Source organism: Rhea americana, unplaced genomic scaffold (genome assembly GCF_003343005.1).
Source record: "Rhea americana isolate MKP2758 unplaced genomic scaffold, rheAme1 scaffold_214, whole genome shotgun sequence".
In the NCBI taxonomy this organism is placed as follows: Eukaryota; Metazoa; Chordata; class Aves; order Rheiformes; family Rheidae; genus Rhea; species Rhea americana.
This window is the reverse complement of record NW_028186299.1, coordinates 1179136-1203956: the sequence shown is the minus strand read 5'-3', so window position 1 is coordinate 1203956 and position 24821 is coordinate 1179136. Positions and strand designations below refer to the sequence as shown.

Sequence of the window (24821 nt, the reverse complement as noted above, 5' to 3'; positions counted from 1 at the left end):
GTGATGCTCCAAATTCTTTTGAATTAGTAGTGGGAAGTATTAAATATTTTGAACATTCTCTCACAGAGATTTTAGTATATATCAGAGGTGTTAGTAAGGGACATCATACATGTCTTTTTTTATGAAATTCATTAATTGTATTGTAAAATTGTTAAAATCCTCCAAGCTGAAAATAATAGTCTAAAAGTGCAGAATAAATTATTTGTTAGGTATTTTTATTCAGAAAAAATGTATATCTAATATTAAAAGAAAATGCATTTTATATAGCTCAGGGAAATGGCTGCACATGAATGACTGTGTTCTCATAAAGGCAGAAAAGAAATGCTTCAAAATTAGCAGAGGTTTTTTTTAGAAAAGCTAAATCAAGATTTTTCAGAAATTTTTGGAGAACTGCCCAACTTGGAAGTACTTTTTATACACTTTATTTTCCAGGGATAGTTTCTTAGTATTTCTAAAATTAGACTTTGTAGAATTATGATTTTTATTGCTCAAAATTACTAGTTATTTCCGAAAAAAAAATGTCTGGAGTGGATTAAAAAAGAGATCTAATCCTGAAATACCTTAATTCCGTTCTTTGACATAAAGATGTATTGAAGAATAAAGGAAATGCTGTGGGCACAGTGCATCTCAGTTTAAGTAAAGCATCTCAATTAATTAAGGTATTTAATGTGGTTCCATGTTATATATTCTGAAGCAAAATTGACTGATGTGGATTACCTAGTATTAGAGGAAAAAAGAAAAAAGAAAACTAAAGGGTGAGAGAGCAGCAATAGTTCAGTGAGACTAACTAGTTAGCTATAAAATTTAGCACTTCACTTTAATGGTGGCATTCTCAAGCATTCTGAATTATATTATTTCTAGAAATCATGATTATTTCTTTCTAATCCCTGGTAAGTGTTTTTTTTTTTTCTATTTTTCTTTCCGCCTATTCTTAACCATTCTAATCTGACCACTGCTAAATCTTGATCTCTGTGGTCTACTTTCTGCCAATGACTTGCAAACGGAAATGTGCGACCTTTTGATGATTATTTCCTAATGTTCAATTTCACATCAGCTTACCTTGTTTCTGTACAAAAGGGCATTAAAAAAAAAAAAAGAGAGAGAGAGAGAGATCTTTTCCTCTGCATATACCTTCTCTGTAACATACATACATGAGCCATGATGGTCAGTAGTTTCCAGTTAGCCTTAMGCAAAGTTCAAATATCAATCCTATATTCATCTTTTTTTTTTTCTGAGCTCCATGAACATTGGTGTGAATTGATAATAATAAAATCCATTTTGTGAGCACTGCACTGGTTGTGTAGTCAATGCTAAGTTACAAGGTGGACATAGAAATATTTTGCAAGAATTAATTAATTTGTGATAACTAGAGAGGAACAGATAATTTTTATGTATTAATATCTAGTAAGTGGKCATGTTATGACAGCCATCAGTCCCCTTTCAACTCCTATTTATCCTAAGTACCCTAATCTGGCTGTCTCCAACTTGTGTTGAGTTTTGTCTGTATCTTGTATCTTGTACATTGCCCTCCTCTCACCACCATTTTCACAAAGCAGAAGTTTGGGTTTTTTCTACTAATCTTAAACTTTCTTTTCATTCTGCTTCATGTCTTTTAACTTGTACTCTTTTAGACCGAAATTGTTCCAGAGGTACCCAAATTTGAAAGTAGAATGTAATGGGAGCTTTGTCTTTAACTGTAATTTATAATACTGCCTGGAATTCTTTGTTCTTCTCTTCCCTGAATCCTAGTCTTTCRACAAATCTTTGATTTCAGTAAAATATTACTTTTCAGGGAGGAAAAAAACAGCAACTGTTGGGCCTGAATCCTGTCATTCTTTGATTGTCCCTATTTCTAAAACCAGCACTTAAATGCTATCTTCATTACGAAACATTTATCTATTCTGTTTTTCAGATAAATTCTAGCTCTACAGTTCTGTTACTCTGTGGAATTAAATTAATGAAATTTAATAAGGTCTTTATTACAGTGAAAAGACTTAGAACTCAATGAAAAAACAGTAACTTTTCTTTTACTGTCCTTTTTACTCTTTTATCTGAACTGATATTCTTTTGCTAATTGCCATATTTTTCTTCTCTGATAGAACTCCCTATCTTTTTTTATTGCCTTCCTTTCTTTTGATAAATAAGAGTCCCTCAGAAAATCTTCAACTCTATTTTAAACAGTACTACAGCTTCACTTTAAAAAATTCCTGCTTCTTTTCCCTCAGTATTAGTATTATACATTTTCTGGTTCCTACATGGCATGTTAAGTTAGAATTCTACCCAGGCAAAAAATCCTGCAGAGAGGTGGGTATTTGAGCATTGGCACATCTCTGTGTGAAGTAGAGGCTCTTTAGGGACTTTCAGACTAGAGCTCAGCTTATTGCGTAGGTAGACAAAGCTTATAATGTTAATATTGTGTCACATCCAAATTTTGCATTTGACATTAATGTTGATGCATTCTTTTAAATAATCAGAATTGTATGAGAAATTAATAAATCAGTACAATACTCTTCATGTTATTTTAAGCATTATTCAGTGTATTGAACTTTACTTAATGTCCTGTATGTGAAAATGCATGGCACATTTGTTCTTATACAAACTTAAATACTAAACCCAGCTTTTCTGTATAGGGTAAATGAACGCTGTGAATCAGCTATATTTTATCTACATGGGAGAAAATACTTGACAGTAAGTTCAGGACTTTTGGATTGTTTCTAGTTCCACCACTAGCCTTGTAGTTGATATTAGGAATGTCATTTTGCTGCTATATATATCAATTTTCCCATCTGCAGAAATAATGGTCATGATAGTCCCTTATATAATGTTTATGTATCTGCTGATGAAGGGATGATGACATCATTAAATTTAACTGTTAGGATAGGGAAAAGGCCTCTTCCTGGATCCATAAATTATTTGCAACCTACCATGTCAACACAGAAATAATGTTTCAAATGGATATACACAGATAAAGCCCTGCAAACCTCAAATTAGTTAAAGTAAATTGACAAAATCAACTAATTTGTCATACAGTGGAATGATTAATTCCCCCTCACACAAAAAAATTCTAATTCTCATTATTTGAGAATTTCTTAAATTTGGTAATTTAATATTATTGAATTGAATATAATTGAATGTTATCTGTTTGAGAAGAAGGCTTTTCTCAAAAATTAATGTAAATTAGGTACAAATCTATGATTGTGAAGACAAAAATTCTAAAGTGAAGTCCTGGCCTAATCAAAGCCAGCAGCCAAGATTTCAGTGTGATACAAGAAACCATGTATTGTTTACTGTTTTTTTGTATAACAGCTTAGTATTTCACTGTTGCTGTATATCATCTTAATAACTTATAGTTATTCTTTTGAAATTTGAGGAAACAAGCTTATAGCTTTGACTCATCAGAGCAATCCCGTTGATTTCCCTGCCTAAGTAATTTAAAATTGGGTTTGTGGTGAGTGTGTTTAAGAAGAAAATCTTGATCAAGAAGTACTTGTGTATAATTTTGCATAATGAGAATGCTCATGCATGCAAAGTTTCACATATATCACAGGATCAGAACATTCACCTGTTCATTAATCATAGTCGAAAGACACTATTATCTCAATCATTTGAAATGAATATGGAAATGCATAGTTATTCTTATAGTAGTTAACTGTCTAACAGAATATTCCTAATCTTTTTGAACAAACTACAGATTGCATGCTTTAAAAAAATTACTTAAATGCAGATTTTAAAGGCATTTAGAACTTACTTCCATTAAATTTAATAGGATAGAGAGAAAATAATATCTTTTCTAACATCATTTCATCGTATATGTTTTGAATTGTGAAAATAATTCAAAAAATATGTAGAATAGATACTATGTATTAGATATATACAATATCTCTATATAGAAAAAGAAATAGAATTATATACTACAGATAATTTAAATAGACTATTATTAAGATTGCAAAATCAATTCAAAGCAAGAAAATCATAAGTATTTCTGTGGTTTACACCTTCCCTTTCCTCTATAGATACGTATTGTGATAATTTTCAAGTATATATTCTCCTTCTCCATTTCCAATTGTTTCCTGACTTTTAGTGCACAAAATACATTTTACTCTTTAAGTTATTATTAAGTATTTCCATATTATTTATTTGAAAACTATTTATTCATTTATTTATTCATTATTCATTACACATTATTCTTAGTCTGCTTGAGGATACAATATCTCCATGAGCCTTTTTATTACATTCATTTGTGTAGTAATTGAGGCTTTCACAGATATGGAAAGAATGCCTTTCTACAATATTTATGTAAACTAAGAAGGTATATTTATCAGAAAATAAAAGTAGAGGTTGACTAATTTAGGTTACTAAATTTGTATTATATTATGACATATTTTTCTTAAAGTGGATAGCTTGTAAGCACTATTATGAAAGTAGAGCTACCGTTGACTCTGCTATGACTGATAAGTATTTCTGCAAAGCTGAGACCCTAATTAGATACTAAAAAAGGAGWGATGCACAGTTAGTGCTTAAGAAAAGATTAAGTGATTTTCCAAATATCATTCACAAAATAGAGGCAGAGAGTATTCAGGGCAGTATTAAATTGCCTRACCAGGCACCCTCAACTTTACGTCTTGCAATCTTTTGCCTCGTCTAGTTCACACATTCAAAAACAAGAAATGAAAAGGGGGAGGGGGTGTGCAAATAATTTCCTTCACTACACAAACTCTATTCATTCTTATATTAAAAAGAGCTAGAGGAGGAAAAACAATGTGGTCATGTAATTAAGACTACCAAAATGCAGACTTCAGTGAAAGTATAACTAAGAGTTCATAGTGAACTTCAGCTCAGATTTTTCCTAAAGTCTATATGCATAATTTTACAGACTGTTTTTCTTTTAGGATAGGGTGTATATGAATGCTGGATTTTTTTTTTTTTTTAGGAAAAAAGCAAGTTAAAAAAAATCAATTTTGAGATATTGATGCCCTCCATGTAACTTAGTTACCCACTTGGAACCTTGGAAGCATTAGACCTACCACAAGGATCTCTGTCATATGAGATAAGAGTAAATAATAGCCATATTAGGTGTCATTTCCTGGGGGATATTTGTCAAGGAGTTTCAGAAATATTTCTCAGATCAGAGCAGAGGAAGACTCAATACTGTTGGTCTATTACAGAGTTGTATTGGCGGGCAAAATGCTTGTCTACAGATTTTTCTCCAAGATAATACCTTTCTCTTTTTCTTTTAATTTGGTTCACTGCTGACTTTTCCTCACTCCTGAGGATTCTGTAATTCTCTCTCATAACATAATCATTTCTTGTTTCTGCTTCTTCAATTTATTATTCCAGCCTGAGCTTCTTCTCCCATTCACTCTTAAATTTCCTTCTCAAAGTCCACATTCAATCCTATTTCTATATCCACAGGTCCCTATCTGATTACTTTTTTCCTCTCTCTATTCCCAACTRTTCCTTGCCAGTATTTCAGTTTCATTATCTCCTAGTTTAAATCTCCTCCAAGTTTATTTAATGCTTTTTTGTGTACAGATCTTTTGTCTAGGCTCCTCATGTGCTTATTCTCACCTATGTTTCCACTTCTTTTAATTATGTAAATTCTGAGAGCCAGGGCCACTCTAGTGCCACTTAATCCCTATTTGTTATTCTGTCTTAGTTCCCTTTTGCCGATTCATAGCTCCCTTATTCCCTATGTTTTCTATTTGTTTTCAATATCGGTAGAATTGTCAAGTTATTCTAGTCTCTTATGCCTGCTATATCAGATTATTATTTCAATCTGTTTGCCAAATTAGCCCTAGTTTATCTCACCTTAATTCCAAGTCAGTCTCATTTCTCTCTCGGGTTTTAATTGCAACTCTCTGCCTCTTCTCTCAGTCTCCTTCCTATAGGAGCTTTGGTTCTTATCTTCTCCTTGGTTCCTGCTTACTGGTAGCTAGGCTCCACCTGACACAGACAACAGATAACAAGCAGGCTGCTAAGTCCCCTGATCTAGCATGACCTTCAACATTATTTTTATGAATAGTCTTGTTTAGCCCCTTGTAGCATCACAGGAAAATCTGTTCCATGTTGATTGATATTTTGGGTAATATAGCAAAAAAAAAAATCAATAAAGTCTCTTCTAATCATCTAGAAACTTTAATTTATTGTATACTTCATCAAATTTGGACAGATCCTGGAAGCAAAGATTTGCAGTCTCTTCTACAAAGGGCAACATAAATATTTTTCATATGTTTTTTCTTAGAAGTGACTGACCTTTCAGAAATCTTCAGCCAAAGGCAGGTACTCAGCATGTAAAAATTCTGCCTAAATGGTCAAAATCTGTGAAGTGGGTAAGAAGCTGGAAAACAAATTAAGTATTATACTTTAATAACCAATGGTGCTAAAGGGCCTGTTTATAGTTAGCACAGTGTTCTCTCTCTTATAATATTTTATTAAGTTTGTAAAAATTCCATCAATAAAGATTTATAATTTAAGACATTGTTCTTGAAAATGCTTATGTATGTGAATTCCCTTATGTGCCTAAGTGACATGTTAAACTTCAAATTATTCATGTATGTAATTGTCAGCACGATCAGGTTAGAATAACTTCAATGTATCATAAACAAAAATATTAAAATTAATTGTTTGCGTACAATTTCAAGTTTAGATTCCAGTCCTAAAAACTTGAAGTCAAGGACATTTATAATCAAAATTAATCATTTGCTTACAAAAATATTCTAATCAGGATGATGCTTTATCTCCAAATCCCCATTTGGAAAGGGAATGTATACAGATTTTGTGAGATTTCTTATAAGATTCTCCTGAGGCAAATATAAATGTGAAATAATAATTAAAAAAAAAAAGTTGCAAAACAGTTTCTTCCTGTTTTTAATGTAAACAGTGCAACTAAAAACCCAAATATTTATGATTCTGACTCCAGTATAGCCATGAATAACAATACTAAAAACCARCTTTTCTTAGATTGCAGCTTTTACCTTTTTTACAGACCTGCTGAACCTACCCTCTTTCCAGAGCTTAAATTGATGTAAACGCTTTGCTGCTAAGGATTCGTTCTGGTCACTTTCATTAAAATGTTAGATTTTTTTTCTCCATGCCTCCTTAAGCTGTATTTGCTGTTAAGTAATACAATATGGTAAAGACTTTGAAATAAATTTTCTATCCAGACACACAACGTTAGGCGGATCGATGAATACCCTATGACGTATATTATACATCATAAAATTTCTATCATAACCTCTTTAACAAAGCTTTTCTTCTTGGATACCAAGAATTTCATTCAAAGCATTTTACATATTGCATTACTTATCAAAACAGAGGATATGTAAACCTTAACATTTGTTAAAAGACCCAGGCTTTAACCAAAAAAGACCAGAACAAATCAATAGCAGAAAACAGATTAAACAACAGAAAAGTGACTGCTTGAAAATAAGAGTATGTTCACCAAACCCAAGACAAGCTTTCAGCACATACTCAAAAGAAATGTTTTTTTGGTGTATGCAAGCATCTGAATATATCTCCAAATAAACTGGAGTTTCACATAGTCAAATGTTACAATTCAATTAAGGTACAGTAAATTATTATTACAACTTCAGTATTCAAAAGCCTGATTTAGGATAGCAGATTAATTTGCTTTTCTTGGCTAAGATATTTTTCCCACATGGGTAGGTATTAGAATAACTGTATTTCATGTTAGATTATACTTAATACACTTGCCAGATTCTATGTAATTATTGTATCAATAATTATTATTATTATTGTCAAAAATATTGGCACTACATGAAGTAAAACCAATGTAATGCTTCAAATTTATACTTACGTGCAGGCTTGAGACAATGTGAGTTTGCCATTGCTTTTGAGTAAGGCCAATTACAAATATACTCATGAGACATAACAAAAAATGAAAGTAGAATAATAGCGCTTATAATTATTCGTAAATCACAAATAAATTGCATACGCAATTCTGTGTATATGTATTTGTATGCATATAGATGAGAGATATGCCTCATAGATCACATTATATATAATAGAAAAAGACAGTAAATGTCATCTTTTATTTTGCCAGTCAAAACTTTCTGATAACTTTTTCATTCACATATGCTAATACCTGAACCACTSATTTGCAAGAAGCACATTTTAAGGGAAAAAAAGGAGATACTGCAAATCAAAGCTAGCTGTAAAAATGTCTCCTAATAGAAATTTTTAGACATCRTTAGTAAGACAGTGCTGTTAGTCCTGAGAAACAAATTAGAAAGCACGCTCTGAAGAGCGAGAGTTAGATGGTCTCACAGAGGCCTTCTGTGAGATTTTAAATATTTTAAAAACCTGAATATCTGGCCTTGCAGCACTTCAGGTATATGTTTCGTAGAAGATTTAAGAATTTCAAAGTGTTTTCATTTGCTGGCAGTTACCACTTAGAATCATAGAATCAGTAAGGTTGGAAGGGACCTCTGGAGATCATCTAGTCCAACCCTCAGCATACTCCCAAACAAGGATTGAACCCATGACCTTGGCGTTAGCAGCACCATGCTCTAACCATTACTGGGTTTTAGTGTACCCTAGTTTTGTTTTCTGTACACTGAAGGAACTTTTTACAATTTTCTACCCTTTTCTTAAGAGAAAAAAAATCATAAAATGGTAAAATTCCACAACTTCCCCTGAGCAGGTATAAACATGTATCTGTAAGGAGAAGTATATATAAGTAAATATAAGCAAGYAGAACAGATATAATAAGGTTTCATTTACCTGTTCATTTTCATATGAAATATTAAAACCATTAAATGGAAATAAGTGATGTTATACACTTAAGGAATATTTCTAGGTTTAATCATTTCATTCAAAAGGGCATTGCCCTTACCAGTTTCTCTTGTCTTCTCTTGTTCCCTTAAACTAGACAAAATTCTAACCATTTGACTTAGACTTGTCTTTATTGGAATATTTCTCAAGGGAAAATTTTGCCTGGATTGCTGTTTTAATAATGTAAAATGAGGCCAGTTGCCAACACAGCCATTGGCAACAACATAACTAGGCTTCTCTGCCAGTCTGACTCAGATTTATGTTTGAGAATTCATCTTTAGTAGGTTGAATCTCCATACCAGTGCTGTCTGTCATCACTCCAGTAGAACTGGTAACTGGAACAGCAGTCCTGGTAATAATGCCTATCCCTTAGTACTATTTAATGGACATCAAAGTAATTTATCAGAAGAGCCAGCAATATTATGCCCATTTCAGAGACGGGGCGATGGATACACAAAGGGAGTGATTTGCAGTCTTTGCACTTTATAACAAACCTGACTTTCATTCTAAATTAGTCCACCATTCCCTACAAGTGTTATTTTATTTTGGTTGAAAGTGTTGTAGGACTGTGTGAAGGAAAAAAAACAGAGTAGTCTATGCTTCAATTAAGTTGGTCTAGATCACTATTGTATGGTAAAGTTAAAAGTGCACCCTAGGAAGTCTATCCAGCGGTTCAGGCTGGATGAAGAATAAGAGAGCCGTAACCGTCAGGCTTTTGGAACATCCTCTCTGATTTGTTAAACCTGAATTCAAGGGAGCAAAGAGCCTACACTTTTAGACTGTCTGGGAATCTGCAAAAATACGTTTGGGCTGSGAAAGTCATTCTGCCCTATTATAGAGACCACAAGGTCTACAAAGTCTGAGCGATGGTTCTCAGACATATAGAACACTGTTTTGTCAGACAATTTATATGCACTTGAAATTAATAAGTTACTACATTTTGTTTACAGAATATTTGCCTGCCCTCTAAATAATACATAAATCAATTACAATTAAAAAAAATAAAGATAATAAATCTGTGAACTTTTGACCGTGAAGTTTAGACAAGCACAATTCCTGCCGTAACAGACTTGGTTGTCATTCTGCCAAAATACAAAGATATATCAATAATTTATAAAGCCTTTCACAAGTATCTTGTAACAAATTACATTGTCTTTTTTTTTATGAAATAAAAATATACATTTCATAATAATGGAAGAACAATATATCCCATCCAAAGAATTATGTATGGTTATAAGTGGAAAGCAAGAAATCCTACATTTACAGATTTCTGAAGTCCATCATTAAAATAAAATTTAGCAATATGGAGAGTTTCAAAAAAGTGAAGTTATTAGTCCAGAAAGAATCCAGCTTAGGTGATTAGGAAGGTAGTTGACTTCACGTTTTGCTAAATTGACTCTATCCCTTTTAAGATAACTTTCAAATTTATAATTATTTTTGTTCTGACATTTGTATTTATTCTATTTTTAAAGGGAATGYTTATTTTATTGTTATTTTTAAACAAAAATGTTTGTTTCATCAAAAAACAGACATAAACAACTAGTGTGTCTAATTTACCTTTATCATTAGTATAATCTTGTAGATAAGTGCGTAGGAGAGTTAGTCGCATGCATACACTAGCCCTAAACTTCTTTTCCAGTTTAAATATACAATAGCTGTTTCCTGATTTTAAACAAAGAACATATTTTACTTTCTTAAATCTTTTTGCTATTTAACAACACTTGCAATTTAAAAAAAAAACTCTTTAAACTAAAAGAGAAGGCATCCTTCATAACAATATTAACATGTTAGGATTTACTAGATTTATGGATTAACTTTACTAAATTAGCTACTGAATTTGCTACTCTGAGGATCTCAGCCTTCAATTAATACATTATTGTTCCCAGTCAAAATAATTAATGGAAAGTTGACTGTTTAAATAAATTAAGTAAAAGAGAAAATAAATTAAGTAAAGGCAAAAAAAAATGAGTCACCTATAAAAACAAGACACTAGTATTTTAAATCTTTATCAGGTAGGCCTGGAGTTAACTACCAATTTGAAGAAAAAATAATTGATGTCTATTGAGCCAGAAAGGAAGAAAAAAAAAAAAAAAGAATTACATAGAAAATAAAGCTCTTAACAGCAAAAAGAGAGGACTAGTTAGTGTGGTACAGCTGCCATAATTAGTAACTTTAGAAAGAGGGAGCTGTAGGTTGGGAAAATCTCCTGTTATTTAAATCTATTAGACTACAGAAAAGCATCCATAAGAAAGTAGGGAAGGTCTTAGTCCTTGAAATTTGTAGTTATTGTGCATGTATTAGTAGATAGACTTATGTTCAGGCATAATATTTAAGCTTTCCATTTTAATTTTTGGGGGAATATTTATTGTAAAAAAATGAATTGGCTATTAAAAAGTACTGAAAAATGAAATATAAAAAAGTATCAAAAATACATAACTTGTAATGTCTTCCTGTGATATGTGGCAAAATACATTTGTAAAATGTATTTCATAAAGTTAGATAAACATGGTGATAAATACGTATGTGTGTATACATATACATATATATATATATATATATATATACACATCTTATGTCTATCAAATTACTATACTATGAACACTGCACCATGTCATCCTCTTGCTGAGTTTAAGTTGTCTTCCACAGATTGCTATACATGTCTAAGAAAGATATTTCTATATGCAAAATTTTGGTTTGTGTAGAATAAATATCATAACTTTAGTCAGCTCTACAGCTTATTCTATCTATTAAAATACTTTAATATGTTGTAGAAACTATTGGCTAAATTACTCAGATGTTTGCATATATGACAAGGAATATGATTATTTAATGTATTTCTATATGCTCTTAAATTTGCTTCAGCACTTTCATCTGTCATCAAAACGTAAGATATCGCCAAGAGAAGAAGGCTTTGCTGGGCTTCYATAAGAGAAATATCTGTTTTATTTGGACTAATTATTGCTTTAATGCTGCTTATTAAAGCAATAATTAGTAAGAGAGAGAGACTTTCTGAAGCTGTTCTCTGTGCACTTGAAAGACTACATGGCATTACTAATTTCTCTATCAAAAGCACTGTGTGTCTCCATCTGTGTTGAAAATATTTTCAAAAGGGACAGGTAGTGGCACTTTGAAAAATATAGCAATATTGTGTAGTAATTTTGCTGTTTATTTTCATAAATACTTTATTTTTAAAAAATGCTACCCTATATTACTTTTAAAAAGACTAAGAAAAAGCGTAATTATAAAATTCATATGCTGTCATATTAGATATATATGAATAGCTTATTATTATAGTAAAAATAATGCAATGAAATAAAATTTGGGGTTTTATTTTCATTTCACATTTTTTGTTTATTGTTTAGAAAAGAATATATCTACTCCAGAAAGATCGCATTTGAGTCCATCTCGTAAAGAACGGATATCATTTCGAGACCATCCAGTGCAACTCAGCGGAGGATGGGGAACAGGCAAAAAAAGGCAAAAGCTTAAAAATATTAGTTGAATGTTGGAGAATATTAAGCAAGTTGAGTTAATTGAATTTTTGATTTCCAAAGCATGTGGAAAGTTGTTTCTTTTAAAGTCTGTAAATATCAGGTTTTTTTGGATTCTAGTTTGTTACCAATATATATATACAATTTCAATTAACTACATAAGACTTATTTTATTATACATGGATTGCAATGGGCTTTTTTGGTGCAAATATTTTATATTCAATAAYTTATGTCAATAAGTTATCATAGTTTGTGTTTTCAATTGCTTATGTGTTCATGTGGCATGGAATACAGAGTCGATTAACTATATAAGAATTGTTAAAATGGAAAACATGGARCAAGTTTAGGCTTGCTTATAAGGACTGGTTAAAATGTGGAAATGTAACAATGGTTCGTGCTTATAGGATGTATATGTCATATATYGAAACGCTAAATCCTCATCGTCCTTCAAATAAAATGTATACTTGTAAGCTGGCTATAGCAACAGTAATGCCATTCTTGGAGAAGTCTATTTAAAATATTTTATTGAATTAGCAAAAATTCACAGCACATTAGAAATATAAACGGTGGGGATGCAACTATCTGTTCCTAATAATATAAAAAGTCCTCTTGAGTTTTCATCCTAAATTATGGAAATAATATGATAAAGCAACCTATTAAAGTTATATACCTTCAAAGATTTCTTTTTTTCTTTTTTCTTTTTTCTTTTTTTTTTGAAGAATGGAAATAAATTTACCGTGCTCTTATTTAGTGCTGGATTAGTTTAACATTGCATCTAAAAGACACTGGTAACCCAACTCAGTTTGCTCACGTAGCCAAATTCCTTCAGACTCATACCTAAAAGTTTTGTGGTACAAAGAGTTAGAGAAACAAACAGAAGAAATATTATTGTTTACTGTTTATGCTGTTTTGAGGTAGAAACCTTAAAATGGATACCTTACTCATTACTTTCAGTGAATGCTTTGTCCATCTGCATACAGGACAGAAAAGGTCCCTTGATTTCAAAGATTAACATTATTTTAATGTTTTCCAGTTAGATGGTAGAAGTTGCTAACTGGATCTAGAGAAATCTGTCTTTGGTATTTCCTCATCTGTTTTTGTCCAGTATTGAGAAGCCTCAGCCCCCTACAGACTGAGGGAGAGGTGGGGAAGCTAATGGGGCTTGAAACTTCGGTTAGTAAAGAACATAAATTCTTGTGTTGTGGCTGTTTTAAAAAATATACTTAAATTCCATATGACATTATTTTGTGAAGTGCTTTTTATGTTTACATGCACATATGACCGTGGGCTGAAAGCAGTTATCTCCGTTTTTTTTAACACTTGCATTTATTTTAACCTTCAAAGATGACTGTTTCCATGGAAAATTTCCACTGTTAGAGCTGATAACTTTATATYGAATCCTTTGCTATTTAAAATTAATAAAAATGGGGGGAGAGGTTGCTCATTTGAATCAATGCACTGGTTTTATTATCATYTTAAATTTGAAAAGTCAGTGCTGCTTACTTCAGAAAAGATTTCATGACTGTTCTGAGGGATGATGATTAATGCAAGTTGTTGAACCTGGCTTTGGGAACCCTACTTGTTGTCAGTAGGATATAAAATATCATTAGATGATTATATTATGTAATTTTTTTCCAAAGTATGTAGTAAGTGTTAATCTGATATTCCAGTCTGCTATATGATGCCTTTTAAATGTTGYTGCTGCACAAAAACTGATGTTCTGTGGTTTTAGTTGTATCATCAAGGATATCAGTTCTGAAGGAAAAATCTTCTTAGCTGAAATGCTTGCCATTATGTATGGCAGTGTAGTCAGTAAATACATGCACCGCTGTTACRTATATTAACTGGAGATCACAATACAAAATCAAGCAGCTTACAGCTTAACACTTCTTGCAGATTATTCCTTCTGTAGGTCTAGAGCTGCATATCCCCACATATACTGCACACCCCACAGCWGTGATAAGGGATATTTGTATTCCAGAATTTGTAAGGTCTTATTTAATATAATAATATCTTAATAATATGGTATCATATAGTTATGAATATATAACAATATTGTGTAGTATGCAGTAGTCGTAAATCTAGTAAGGACATATTTCAGCTTTCATAAGATATTATTATAWAATAAAGATTCACTATATAAAAGTTTATACCTGATTTCCTTTGCCCTCCAGATGTTCCTGAAAGAGAATGACCTCCAAGCCTAAATAAAATGTTTTCACAACATATTTTTAAGGCTTTTGATTTTGTAAAGAGAAAATAGTAGCTTTTAACATACAATCTACTAAGTTAAAAATTGAAGTGACAGTGTTTTGTCACATGCCTTTTCAGTTTCATAGTAACATGCCTTTTTAGTTTGCAGTATTCCTAAATTGATATTGTCATGCATATGTTAGAGAGCACACTCAACAGAAATTAAGTTATATAGCATGCCAAAATATGTTGCATATGATGTCTTATTACTATATAAAACACACTTTTTAAAAATTGCAATGTTGGAAGTACAGTGTGTCTGGTCAAGTATGGATAAAAGTGCAAGGTGCAAAATTCTATTTAAGCTAGTAAAAAGAAGCTTATTGCTTTCAAGGACAAGCTGAAGCAACCCCAAATCTGGGCAAATGCTTGCTGCTCATAGTCACGCCTTACACTCTGTAAGGGTAGTGGTAACACGAATGTGGAGTTTATGACATGACTTTTTATCCTGCAAAACAAAAAGCTGTTTTTTGTGGGGTTTTTTTTCCTCCTTTTTCGGGTTTTGTTTGTTTTTGTTTGTTATTTTTTTCTTATACGGATAGAACAATTCCCATTTAGGATAATATATTTTTAAAGGTAAGTTTCTTAGAAAAATTGTTTTGATATCAGAGCGGCTGTGAGCTGAATGCTGGCAATTTAGTGGAAGTCACAAGGATGGCCCATCAAATCCTGAACCACGAATACCCGAAGCTATTTTTCTAGRTGCGCTACTGCCCTTGTGGTGCACCAAATCTCTTAAAGGCTCACTAGCGTGATTTCCTCAGCGCTTTGGTCTTTTCTTTGTAGATCCTTTTACAGAGAGGAGGAARAACTTCATGTAAACAAACAAGCGCTTAAAAATCTTCCTTGGCGTGTGTGAAGTTCGTGTCTCGGAAATATAGAAAAGCATTCATTCAAAATTGAGAGTGAAACAACGGAGACGCATTTATGCATTTATCCCTTAATTGGTGTCACTCATCAAATCGAATTGAAAAGCTTTGTGTGAGCTGTCCTCGGAGTGAAACGCTGACATCTCCTTTCTTTTCTGACTTACGTCTGCACCTTAGTTCTCATTGCCAGTATATTTATTCTTTAAACGCCCAGTTGCTTGAACAGGGGTATTACCTGCTGCAACAGGAAATGGATTTTGCCTGAATGTCCTCTTTTTATGACTGTCTTATGGAATTTGATATAAATTATATGTCTGCTCCAGGGTTCCCTAAAAAAAAAAAAAAAAAAAAAAAAAAAAAAGTGTACTCAATCAATCCCTCACAGGAAGAGGTGTTAATGGTGCTTGTTAATGGTGCTCATTCAGATGACAAAACGTGACAAATGCTGATATGTTTCTCACTGAAAAACGGGCAGATTTTCCTCCTAATATATTTAGACACTTTTTTAAAACAGTAGCCCCGCTGGATCAGAAGATTATTTTYCAAATAAAGTTAATGTTTCAAGAGATCTCCAAACAGCAAAGAGCTAATATATCTATTGCACAGACTTTGGTTTGGTGCAAAGAGGAAAGAAATCTAGTGCTGTTTTCAGGTTCAGTTAGTGTAACGTTTCGGCTTTAAAAAAGTATGATTGTTAACCATTAATTATAATGATTTACTAACTTTTGCGGTCATTAAAGAGGACTGCCCTGCATGTAAAACTTACATTTTTCAGAAATATTCCATAACTAGAGTCCAAATCCAGCCTTAGGCACATGGATGCAAAGCTGCCACTTCGTCTCCCACAACAACAATTTCCCCCTCTGTGAGAAATGTGCTGCATTAATATCCATTTGATTTCGGTGTCACATCATCATGGTTATGGAAATATGTATTTATGGAGGTACATTCTTTTTTTGACATGCACTGAGGTTACTCGTTTTAGCATTAATGGAAGCCAGGCTAATATTCTAGTATCCTGCAATACCTTAACATGTTTTTCTGTAATGAGAAAAACACTTATGAAAAGTAGTTATTACTGGACAGCCCCAAAAAGGCAGGAAAAGATCTCAACTGCATTATAAATGATTGAGTTGCCAGATTTCACATCTGAGATCCAAACTGTTTGTACTTAGCTGTGCTAGTTGAAAAAGACTTACAWTAGCAAACTTTGTAGTTTGATTTGTTTCTCTTTACAGTGAAAGTGAAAGTAAGTGAATAACAAATTAACTAATTTCATTTTTTATAGGAACTGTGAAAAACTTTAGCCCAGCCTAGGAGCTCTAACTGGTAGTCTGTAGGAAGAACACAAACCATGATSACTGCTAATTTCTTCCATGCACGAGATGTTAAAGAGAAAATGGAAATCTTGGCCCACATTGAATTACTGTAACACTCCCAAGAGCCTGTGTGATATACATGAGATGGGTTCTGGACATAGTTCTGGTTAAGGCAGAAATGAGAAAACATTCTCACATGGAGGCAGAGATACATGCTTAGTACAAGGAAAGAGACACACATGTGGCCTGCAAGTAACTGTAGATCATTCATAGGTCTTGTGGAGAACTGATTCTCAAGGTAAATGGTGGGCAGAAAAGAGCTGACCACGTTGCCTCAGCCCCATCCATCCTCCTAGTGCTTTTGGGATGGCTAGTCATGTTGAAGGAGAATTAGCTCTAAAAAAAAAACTCATCAGGGAGATGTTAGTGAAGGGATGTTGTGTGTCCATGATGGCCAGTGGACAGGAACTGTTAATTCCAAGAGATTTTAATAGAAATAGTGTGCAATTGCCCCAGATTGGCTGTCCTTACAAGAAATTGAAATGAAAATGAATGGCATTTTGAACTACATTGAACTACATTTACAAAGCAGATGGACACGTGGATTTTCCTATATAAGCGTAAGATGGACTTCCTCCATTACTCTGATGCCATAGAGTCTTTGTATTGACAAAACAGATCTTCAGTTGAATGGTTGATATGGAGACCTCGAATTAGCGAGTTTGTTTGGTTTTTTTTGGTTAATTCAATGTCATTTATATAGCTACTCATTTTTTGCATCCAAACATTAGAGGATCCTCTATACCCAGATAGATGTGCACTGACCTCAATAACCATCTCTTTAATAATAAGGGACAACCAAGAACATTTAACATTGTTAACACCGATGCCGATTTGACAAGGATTAGGTGTGATCAAAAATGTTTGTTAATAGCCGAGGGTGGGCTTTTMTTAGGGAATTCATTTATTAATTATTTTCGAGAGAAAAAGCAGAGATTAGCATTTTTCCTGATAAATATTACTTTAAGCTTGAACGCCAAGAAGCAACACCAATTAGGTAAGCCATAACCAAAGTGTCCGATCTTCTTACCCAGCGATAGCTGTACAAAACTTTTTAGGGGAGCTTGCTGTTGCTATTTAGTTATATTTCTAATAAGCAATAAGCAAAAATGCCTCTCTTTCGTGTCAATTCTTTATTTTTGTGAGACACACTGTTAAAAGGAGAATGCAAGGGGGGRAAAAAAGAGACTTTTAATTTCCTGCGGATCATTAGATACGAGCTGTCCCTTCAAAACTGCGTGCTTTCTCCACCATCACCACGTGTAGCAGATTCAAGAGGTTATTCATTGAGAGAATACACAAGTTCGACTCTGGTTTGCTTAATATGTTATTTGTCATTCACGTGATTTAAATCAGTTCTCCAGCAATTTTTTCTTTAAGCAGTGAGCTTAGTTTGGGGGGAAAAAAAAGAAGGCGTGCCACGGAAAACAAGCGCTGCAAACGTTGCACTAGGCAAACGACAGGAATGAGGGCGGCAATACACGTAGTCTCAACTAAATGCTAATTTCTGATAATTTTTTTCTTCCCTCTCAATTTATCCTTGGTTTGCAGCTTGTACAAAAAACAACGTGATSAAACTGAATGCACTTCGTTGTGCTACATTCAGTGTTAGTCCACTGAAGCAATAGCGCTGTACCTCAGCACCCTGGGAAGAGCACAGAAAAATTTATGGGGTCTTTCGTTTTTGTTTTCTGTATGAAAAAYATCAAGAGATAAATTCGTTTTCCTCTTTACGAGCAATGGCTTCGCTCTCATAACGGGCTCAGTACCATTGATTTCTCAGTGATATTTACCTGAATAAAAACTCGTAACAAAGAGCTACATTTTAAGTACCCTCTTTATATCGTCGTGTTAYTTTTATTCATTCTTAATTTCAGATAATGTCTTAATTGTTGAGTTCAAGTAGTGTACAGCTTGGCCCTGTGGCKATTGGAGCCCAGATCCTTGATCAGGGCGGTGCCGAAATGATTTCTCCCTAGCCTGAAGTCTAGGGAGACTATCGGGGCGGCTCGAAGCAATGCACCGCGTCTGGTTTCCTGTGGTCCAGGGGGGGTGATCTGCTTTCTCTTCCCAGATAGCTTCTTGCTCTGCAAGTAGGAAGGCTAAGTAAGGCATCTCGTTCACCCCATCTCCGCTTTTCTCTGGTTACTTGATAACATCGTCTTGCCCCTGCACAAATGCGGGAACAAATAGCAAACTTTCAAGCTGAGCGAGGAGACGCCCCCCCCCCCCCCATCCTTCTCTGGTATCCTCTAGAAGCAAAAACCACACAAAGATGCTAGGGAAAAGGTCTTTCACGGTGACAGATCCCAGGTACGGGGTTTGTCAAGAAAAGTGAAATACTCCGCAGCAATTTGTAATACAGTGGATTAATTTTGATTGCCCGGAGCAGAAACAGAAAGAAGACTGTCTCTAACCATAGACTGGGGGCTGACTTTATTTGCCAATATCAATATTTGTGTGGAAAGCTTAAAATATGTTGTTTTTCCAAGAGCTGAAGTTTTAAAAAGGGAGGAGGGGGAGACCCGTGGATGAAATATTAGCAGCATATCGGTTAACCACTAAGTCCTTTTTTGTATTCATCTGGCTGTTTCTGGTAAGAAGGGCAGAGTCTTCAGCCTGTTCGTAGGGGATAGGTGCGCCTTAATGCACGTTTTGAAAGATAYAGGCAGCTCTCAGCAAAGGACAAAATAAGGCTGAGACTGTACAGAACGAACCGAGGGCTGAAAGACCGGAATAAAATTGCTCTGTGGCTTTCAGCATCACTGAATTACACATTATTTAATCGGATCTAGCACACATCGCATAGAAAAAAGCAATGAGTTTTTCAAACGAGCTAGTCTTGAAAACCAGCAGTCCCTGTCAAAGTAGCTCAATGCATCCGTTTGTTAGTGCCTCCAACTTGAACAAGAGATCTATTTCTTAGACCCTGTCTCTTCTGTCTCACACCTTCCTTTACCTTCGTGCTTAGAAACCAGAATGTCAAGCCATATTTCACGCCTTAAAAGAATCAATTTATCTGGGATGACAAGGGAACCCCCCCMCMCACACACCCACACATACTCTCCAGGCCCCTCGGTACATCCAGAGCTTCGGGGTCGCTCCGGTAACGTAGCCCGTATATATCCGAAATTACCCTAATATTTATCAAACTACCAGAAGAGAAGACGATGTAACTTGCAAAGGAGGGCTTTTCTTTTGGTATGCATTTTTACAAAGGTGCGTTAGTGCTCGATGCTCTACATGCAGGGCTGAATTGGTTCGCTACAGTAGAACAGGAAAAGAGTGCTGATTTACAATTTTTTTTTTTCCTGAAGGCTCCTAAAGTTAAAATTCTCCATAAGCTTATATGGGAAGGAGGAGGGAGAAGAAGAAGAAAAAAAARGGGGGGGGRATGCAATTCGAAGGAGAGAGCAGCAACCAAAAAAAGCAAAAAGTACTAGTGAGTTTATTTTTCAAGGTTTTTTCCCCCCTTTTCGGTTAGGCATCTATTTCTTTGGTATGAAGCATAGTGCTTGCTTTGCGTATATCTCTATAATTTATTACACAGAATAAATAGATGGAGGGAGAGAGGATTTGGATTTCAAAGAGAACATCCAGCTGCTGAAGTGACAAACCCATCTCAGCTAATTCGGCCACCAAATTTGTCTCCATGTAAAGGTGCCCGGGACAGAAACTTCCTCCAGGAGCCGCGCTGTCTCCCACTGAAGGCAGAGGAGGACTGTGTGTACCTTTTCTGTATTCCGAAGAGGAAAACTGGATCCGACTCTTTTTATGAAGTGCGAAGCAAAAATCGGATACGGGAAGCATCTTTGGGAGCAGATCTCTTCCACCCGATAGTGCCAAACTGTATGGGGCTTTGAGTCCCATGGCCCAACTTTCAAATCCTTTCTAAACTTGATAAAGGACTATCTATAATAGCATACAGATAAAGTATCGATTAAATTCTTGTAGGATTTGTTTTTATAGCACATATGTAAGTAGGATTCTTTATAATTTGAACTAGATCAAGATAAGAGATTATTCTGGTTTTATAGAGCATCTCTGCTGAGATTTCCTATGGGACTAAGATTAAATCCACACACTAAGTGTTATCTCATTCCATTTAGTGTTGAAAGAAACGTTAGACGGTTTAAGGAGAGTCATTACGTGTGGCAAGAAGAACATCATCAAAGCTCGCCCAATTCTCAAAATAATCCTACTTTTCTAAGGCGAGGAGAGGKGAACCCACTCCCCAATTTCTTGTCTTCCCCCCTCAGAAGGTCTTTGAAGCACATGACATCTTCATTTTATCTGTGCAGGTGTCGTGCAAGAAGCCTCCCTAACAGCTGAGGTACTGTCGAARCGCCAAGCTGCAGGAACCGCGAAATGATTGCTGTCATTATGTTTTGGCTGGACTGTGGACAAAACCTGGGAGCCAGGGAACCAGTTTTCCTCGAGTCTTGGCCGGAAACTTGCAAAGGAGGGCTTTTCTTCTCCAGGCTCGGGCCCAGCATAGTGGGAAACGACACCTCCACATTCGCTATATGTGCTTAAAAAGGATGAACGAGACTATCGAGCCTCTTCCTCTGTCGGTGCGGTATTAGCATTAAATTACCAAATAGAAGAGTAGTTCATTTGGACTTTACGTTGTTAGTAATGATGTCACAGGTTTCAATAAAGTCATTCCAAACAGTGTCRATTAAAATTTCTCCTCCAACCGGAAAATCATGTAGGCTACCCACCTACATGAGACCTGAATTTTGTTTGTTTGTTTTTCTTTACTGGACAAAAACTGCGCTTTATAAAGAAAGTTCRTTAAACGGGACTAGGATCTGGCCTTTCACGTAGCCTAGCTGCGGAGATCCGAAGCATAATCAGCACGTTCAGGCATTAGGGAACGAGTCTTACCACATATATGGAAAAGAAAAGCCCACCTCCCTTCCTCCAACTAACAACCCCCCGAACCCAGATTGCTTTAGGCTGCCTTGAATCTTATCTCACATTTTGTGTTTGCAGTAATAAGGTTTCATATGATTCTTTTCGCAAACAGGATGTTAGGAAAATGTTAAGTCAGTCAAGCTGTATTTTAAAGCAAGAGCGTGCAATTTCCCACATTTCGCTGGAAGGGAGATTTAGAATGAATCGCTGAGTGTCTTTTCACACCTTCTCTCGCCTCTGCAGATCAGGTCGGTATTTACCGGCGCCGGGAGAAAGTTTCCGAGTGATAGAAGCTGGTGCGTTCATTTCTCGGTGAGTTTCGCTTTAACCTCACTCCCGAATTGATCTAATGTAATAAAAATCTCCGCGTTTAAACGTGAAATGAGGGACTAGGTGAAGCCTTGGCAAAGAAAACAGAAGATCTGCAGAAATACTGGGCCATTTGGACACCTGTCTTTTGACATAACTTTCAGTTCTCTTCGTTTTTCATAGACCTTCCTTCCTGCCGTAGCTGTCGGGTTACACCAGGAAGGGAATTGCTCTCCTTCTTTCCCCTATTGCCAGTCCTCAACTGTCCTTCTCAGAATAGCCCTACTAAAACACCGCTTTCATTTCCATAACTACGGCTTCCCACTTTCCTGCATGTGGAGGGAAGAGAAAGAATAATAGCAAACAACCTAAAATTCGTTTAGTCTAGTCGCAGGTAGCAACGATTTCTTTCCATGCAGTCGCCAAATACATTTCGTGTTGTAACATTTTCTGGGGGAAAGAGAAGTCTAAAAGAGATTCCAATACAAAAGCATCTTTTCCGTGTCTTGACTTCCATGATTAAAAAAAAAAAAGTGAGTAGAAATGGGGAGGAGGGACAGTGGGATGGAGATCCTTGCGCATTTACAAGGGAGATACTCGTTTGTATGAATGCTCTCTCACTTTATTTAGACTAACGTAAGAATTTGAGGGACACTCTTAAGGGGACCTCTCAAATGTGCAGTGGCACTGTTTGGGCTGGAAACTGGTATTCAGAGCCGCAGCGACAGCGTCCGCTGGGGAACCAGCAGCCACTACCTTTTCCAGGGCGGTTTGCCTGGTCCTTCACGGGGCTCTCCCTTTTCTTTTTCAAGTCAGTTCATTTTTCAGCAGCAAGCCGCTTGTAATTTACTCGGGATCCTCACTTCGACGTTTGGGTCTGTAACTTCTGATCTCAGGAAGGGCAGGAATGCGAGGGAGGAGGGGGGAGGCGAGCCCTCTAGCAGAGGAGCCCTGCGGGTGCCGCTGCAGGGAAGCCGCGCTCCGGGGTTATCTCAGGGGACAGGCTTCCCTCGGGGAGCTCCTCGTCGCTGCCGGGGCGAGCTCCTTCGCACCGCCTCTGGCCACGAAACGTCTCCCCATCGCACATAACACCCTTCCACAGAAGGTTTGGGAGATACTCCATCTCTCGAAACACAGCGGCACATCTGCACGCAGCTCTTAATAACCGGGCTGCCGGGCGGAGGGAATCAGTCCCCGAAGAAAGATGCTTTTCAAAGCTGTCTCACCTCAGCACAGGATTTTTTTTTTCTTACTTTGCCGCCTTCTCCCCCGAGATRTGTCCAACCTCTTTTAAATGGTTTTAGCCCACTGAAGTCGACTTTCTCTTTTCAAGCTTTTAAGGAGAACGAATGTCATACGTGGCGCCAATTCTCCCCTAGGTTACATCTCTCCTTCCCTTTGAAGTCAGCTGAGCTGTACAGAGGTAAATGAGAGCAGAATTTGGCCCTCGAAGAATAATAATAAATCCACTCCACGTTATTATTATTATTATTATTATTATTATTATTGTTATCCGGAGGAGGATGTATTTAAAGACTCGGGTTACTATCTGCTTCGCTCCCAATCTTTAATCCGCAGCCCGCTGATACTGTGAACGCTTATACAGATCAAGGTGTTAATCTCACATCTCATCTCACACTTTTACATAATAATAATAATAATAATAATAATAATAATAATAATAATAATAATCAGGCGAGAAATGGGTGGAGTCGCTTCCGGGGACGTTGGATGAAGACGCTGGGAGAGGAGCTTGTCTCTTTTTTTGTCAGCCGGGCTGGGGAGGGCAGCAGCGAGGACATAGGCTGTCCCGAGCCCCGCTCTCAGCCGCGGCCGGCATTTCCACCCTCCTCCGGCTGAGCAGGAGCCGCTCGGAGCCGCGGCGCTGCGCGGAGCGGGGCGGCCGTCGGCGAGGCGTCCTCACTCCCCGGGGCCGCGGGCATCCGCCGCTGCGGCAAAACCCCGCTGCTCGCCGCGAGCTGCTTTTACCGGCGTGTGAGATGCTCCYTGTCCCCGGCTCCCCGGGAGTTTAACTAGCTGCCTTTAAAGAGGGACATTTATTGGGATAAAAGGAGATTGCAGGCTGCAACAGCGTTGCATGTGTCTTTCATTTAAAAGACACCGAGAGRGGTKTTTTTTTTCTTCTTCTTCTTTTTCCCCTCCCTCCCTCAAGGCATTCAGTGCTTTTAAGGCATAGTTATAAACCAGCTGCCGAAACCCCGGCGCTCGGAGATGCGGCGGCTGCGGTGGGGGGAAGGGAGAGGATCCCTTCCCCCGGGGTCCGGAGCAGGCGTCGCCCCAAAAGGTGCGAGGGGGAAAATGCGCTTCTTCTTCAAGAAAACCTGGATAAACGAGGGGCTCCGAGGAGGGCCCCCGCGGCGGGCGGCCGCGGCGCGGCGCGCAGGTAACGCGTCCCCCAGGAGGGGAGCGATACGCGCGGGTCCGCAGGGGCGCGGGGAAGGGCAGGGTGCGCGCAGCGAGAGGCGATGGCTGAAGCAAGCAGCGCTCGCTGGGCTGCCCCTTCTGCCGCGCAACGCCCGGCCAGAGCCCGCTGGGGCTGGCCACACGCTCCCCGGGACACGCGCCGCGGCCGAGCCCGCTGCTCTTCACCTTCGGCTGCGCTCACGGGAGAAGTCTCGGCGGCCCTGGCTGGCCATTCCCACACCTATGCCGCTAAAAGGTTAAAGCTTCGCTTCTACYTCCTCCTTCTCCCAAAGAAATTGGGGGATGTGTGTGGGGGGAGAAGTCCCACTACACAAGCATTTAAAATAGTCTTAATAAGACAGACAGGCTCGGGCCCACATCAC

General features: G+C 36.6%; 1 protein-coding gene across 2 annotated transcripts in view; it reads left to right on the top strand.

Annotated features, from left to right (window-relative positions):
- Positions 1-12295, top strand: part of LRRIQ1 (leucine rich repeats and IQ motif containing 1) — a 119688-nt gene extending 107393 nt beyond the window's left edge. For both annotated transcript variants that reach the window (XM_085304960.1, XM_085304959.1), the window contains exon 26: positions 12156-12295. In XM_085304960.1, the coding sequence (XP_085161086.1) occupies positions 12156-12295 (140 nt within the window). The remainder of the gene's footprint in view (positions 1-12155) is intronic.
- Positions 12296-24821: the final 12526 nt, after the last annotated feature.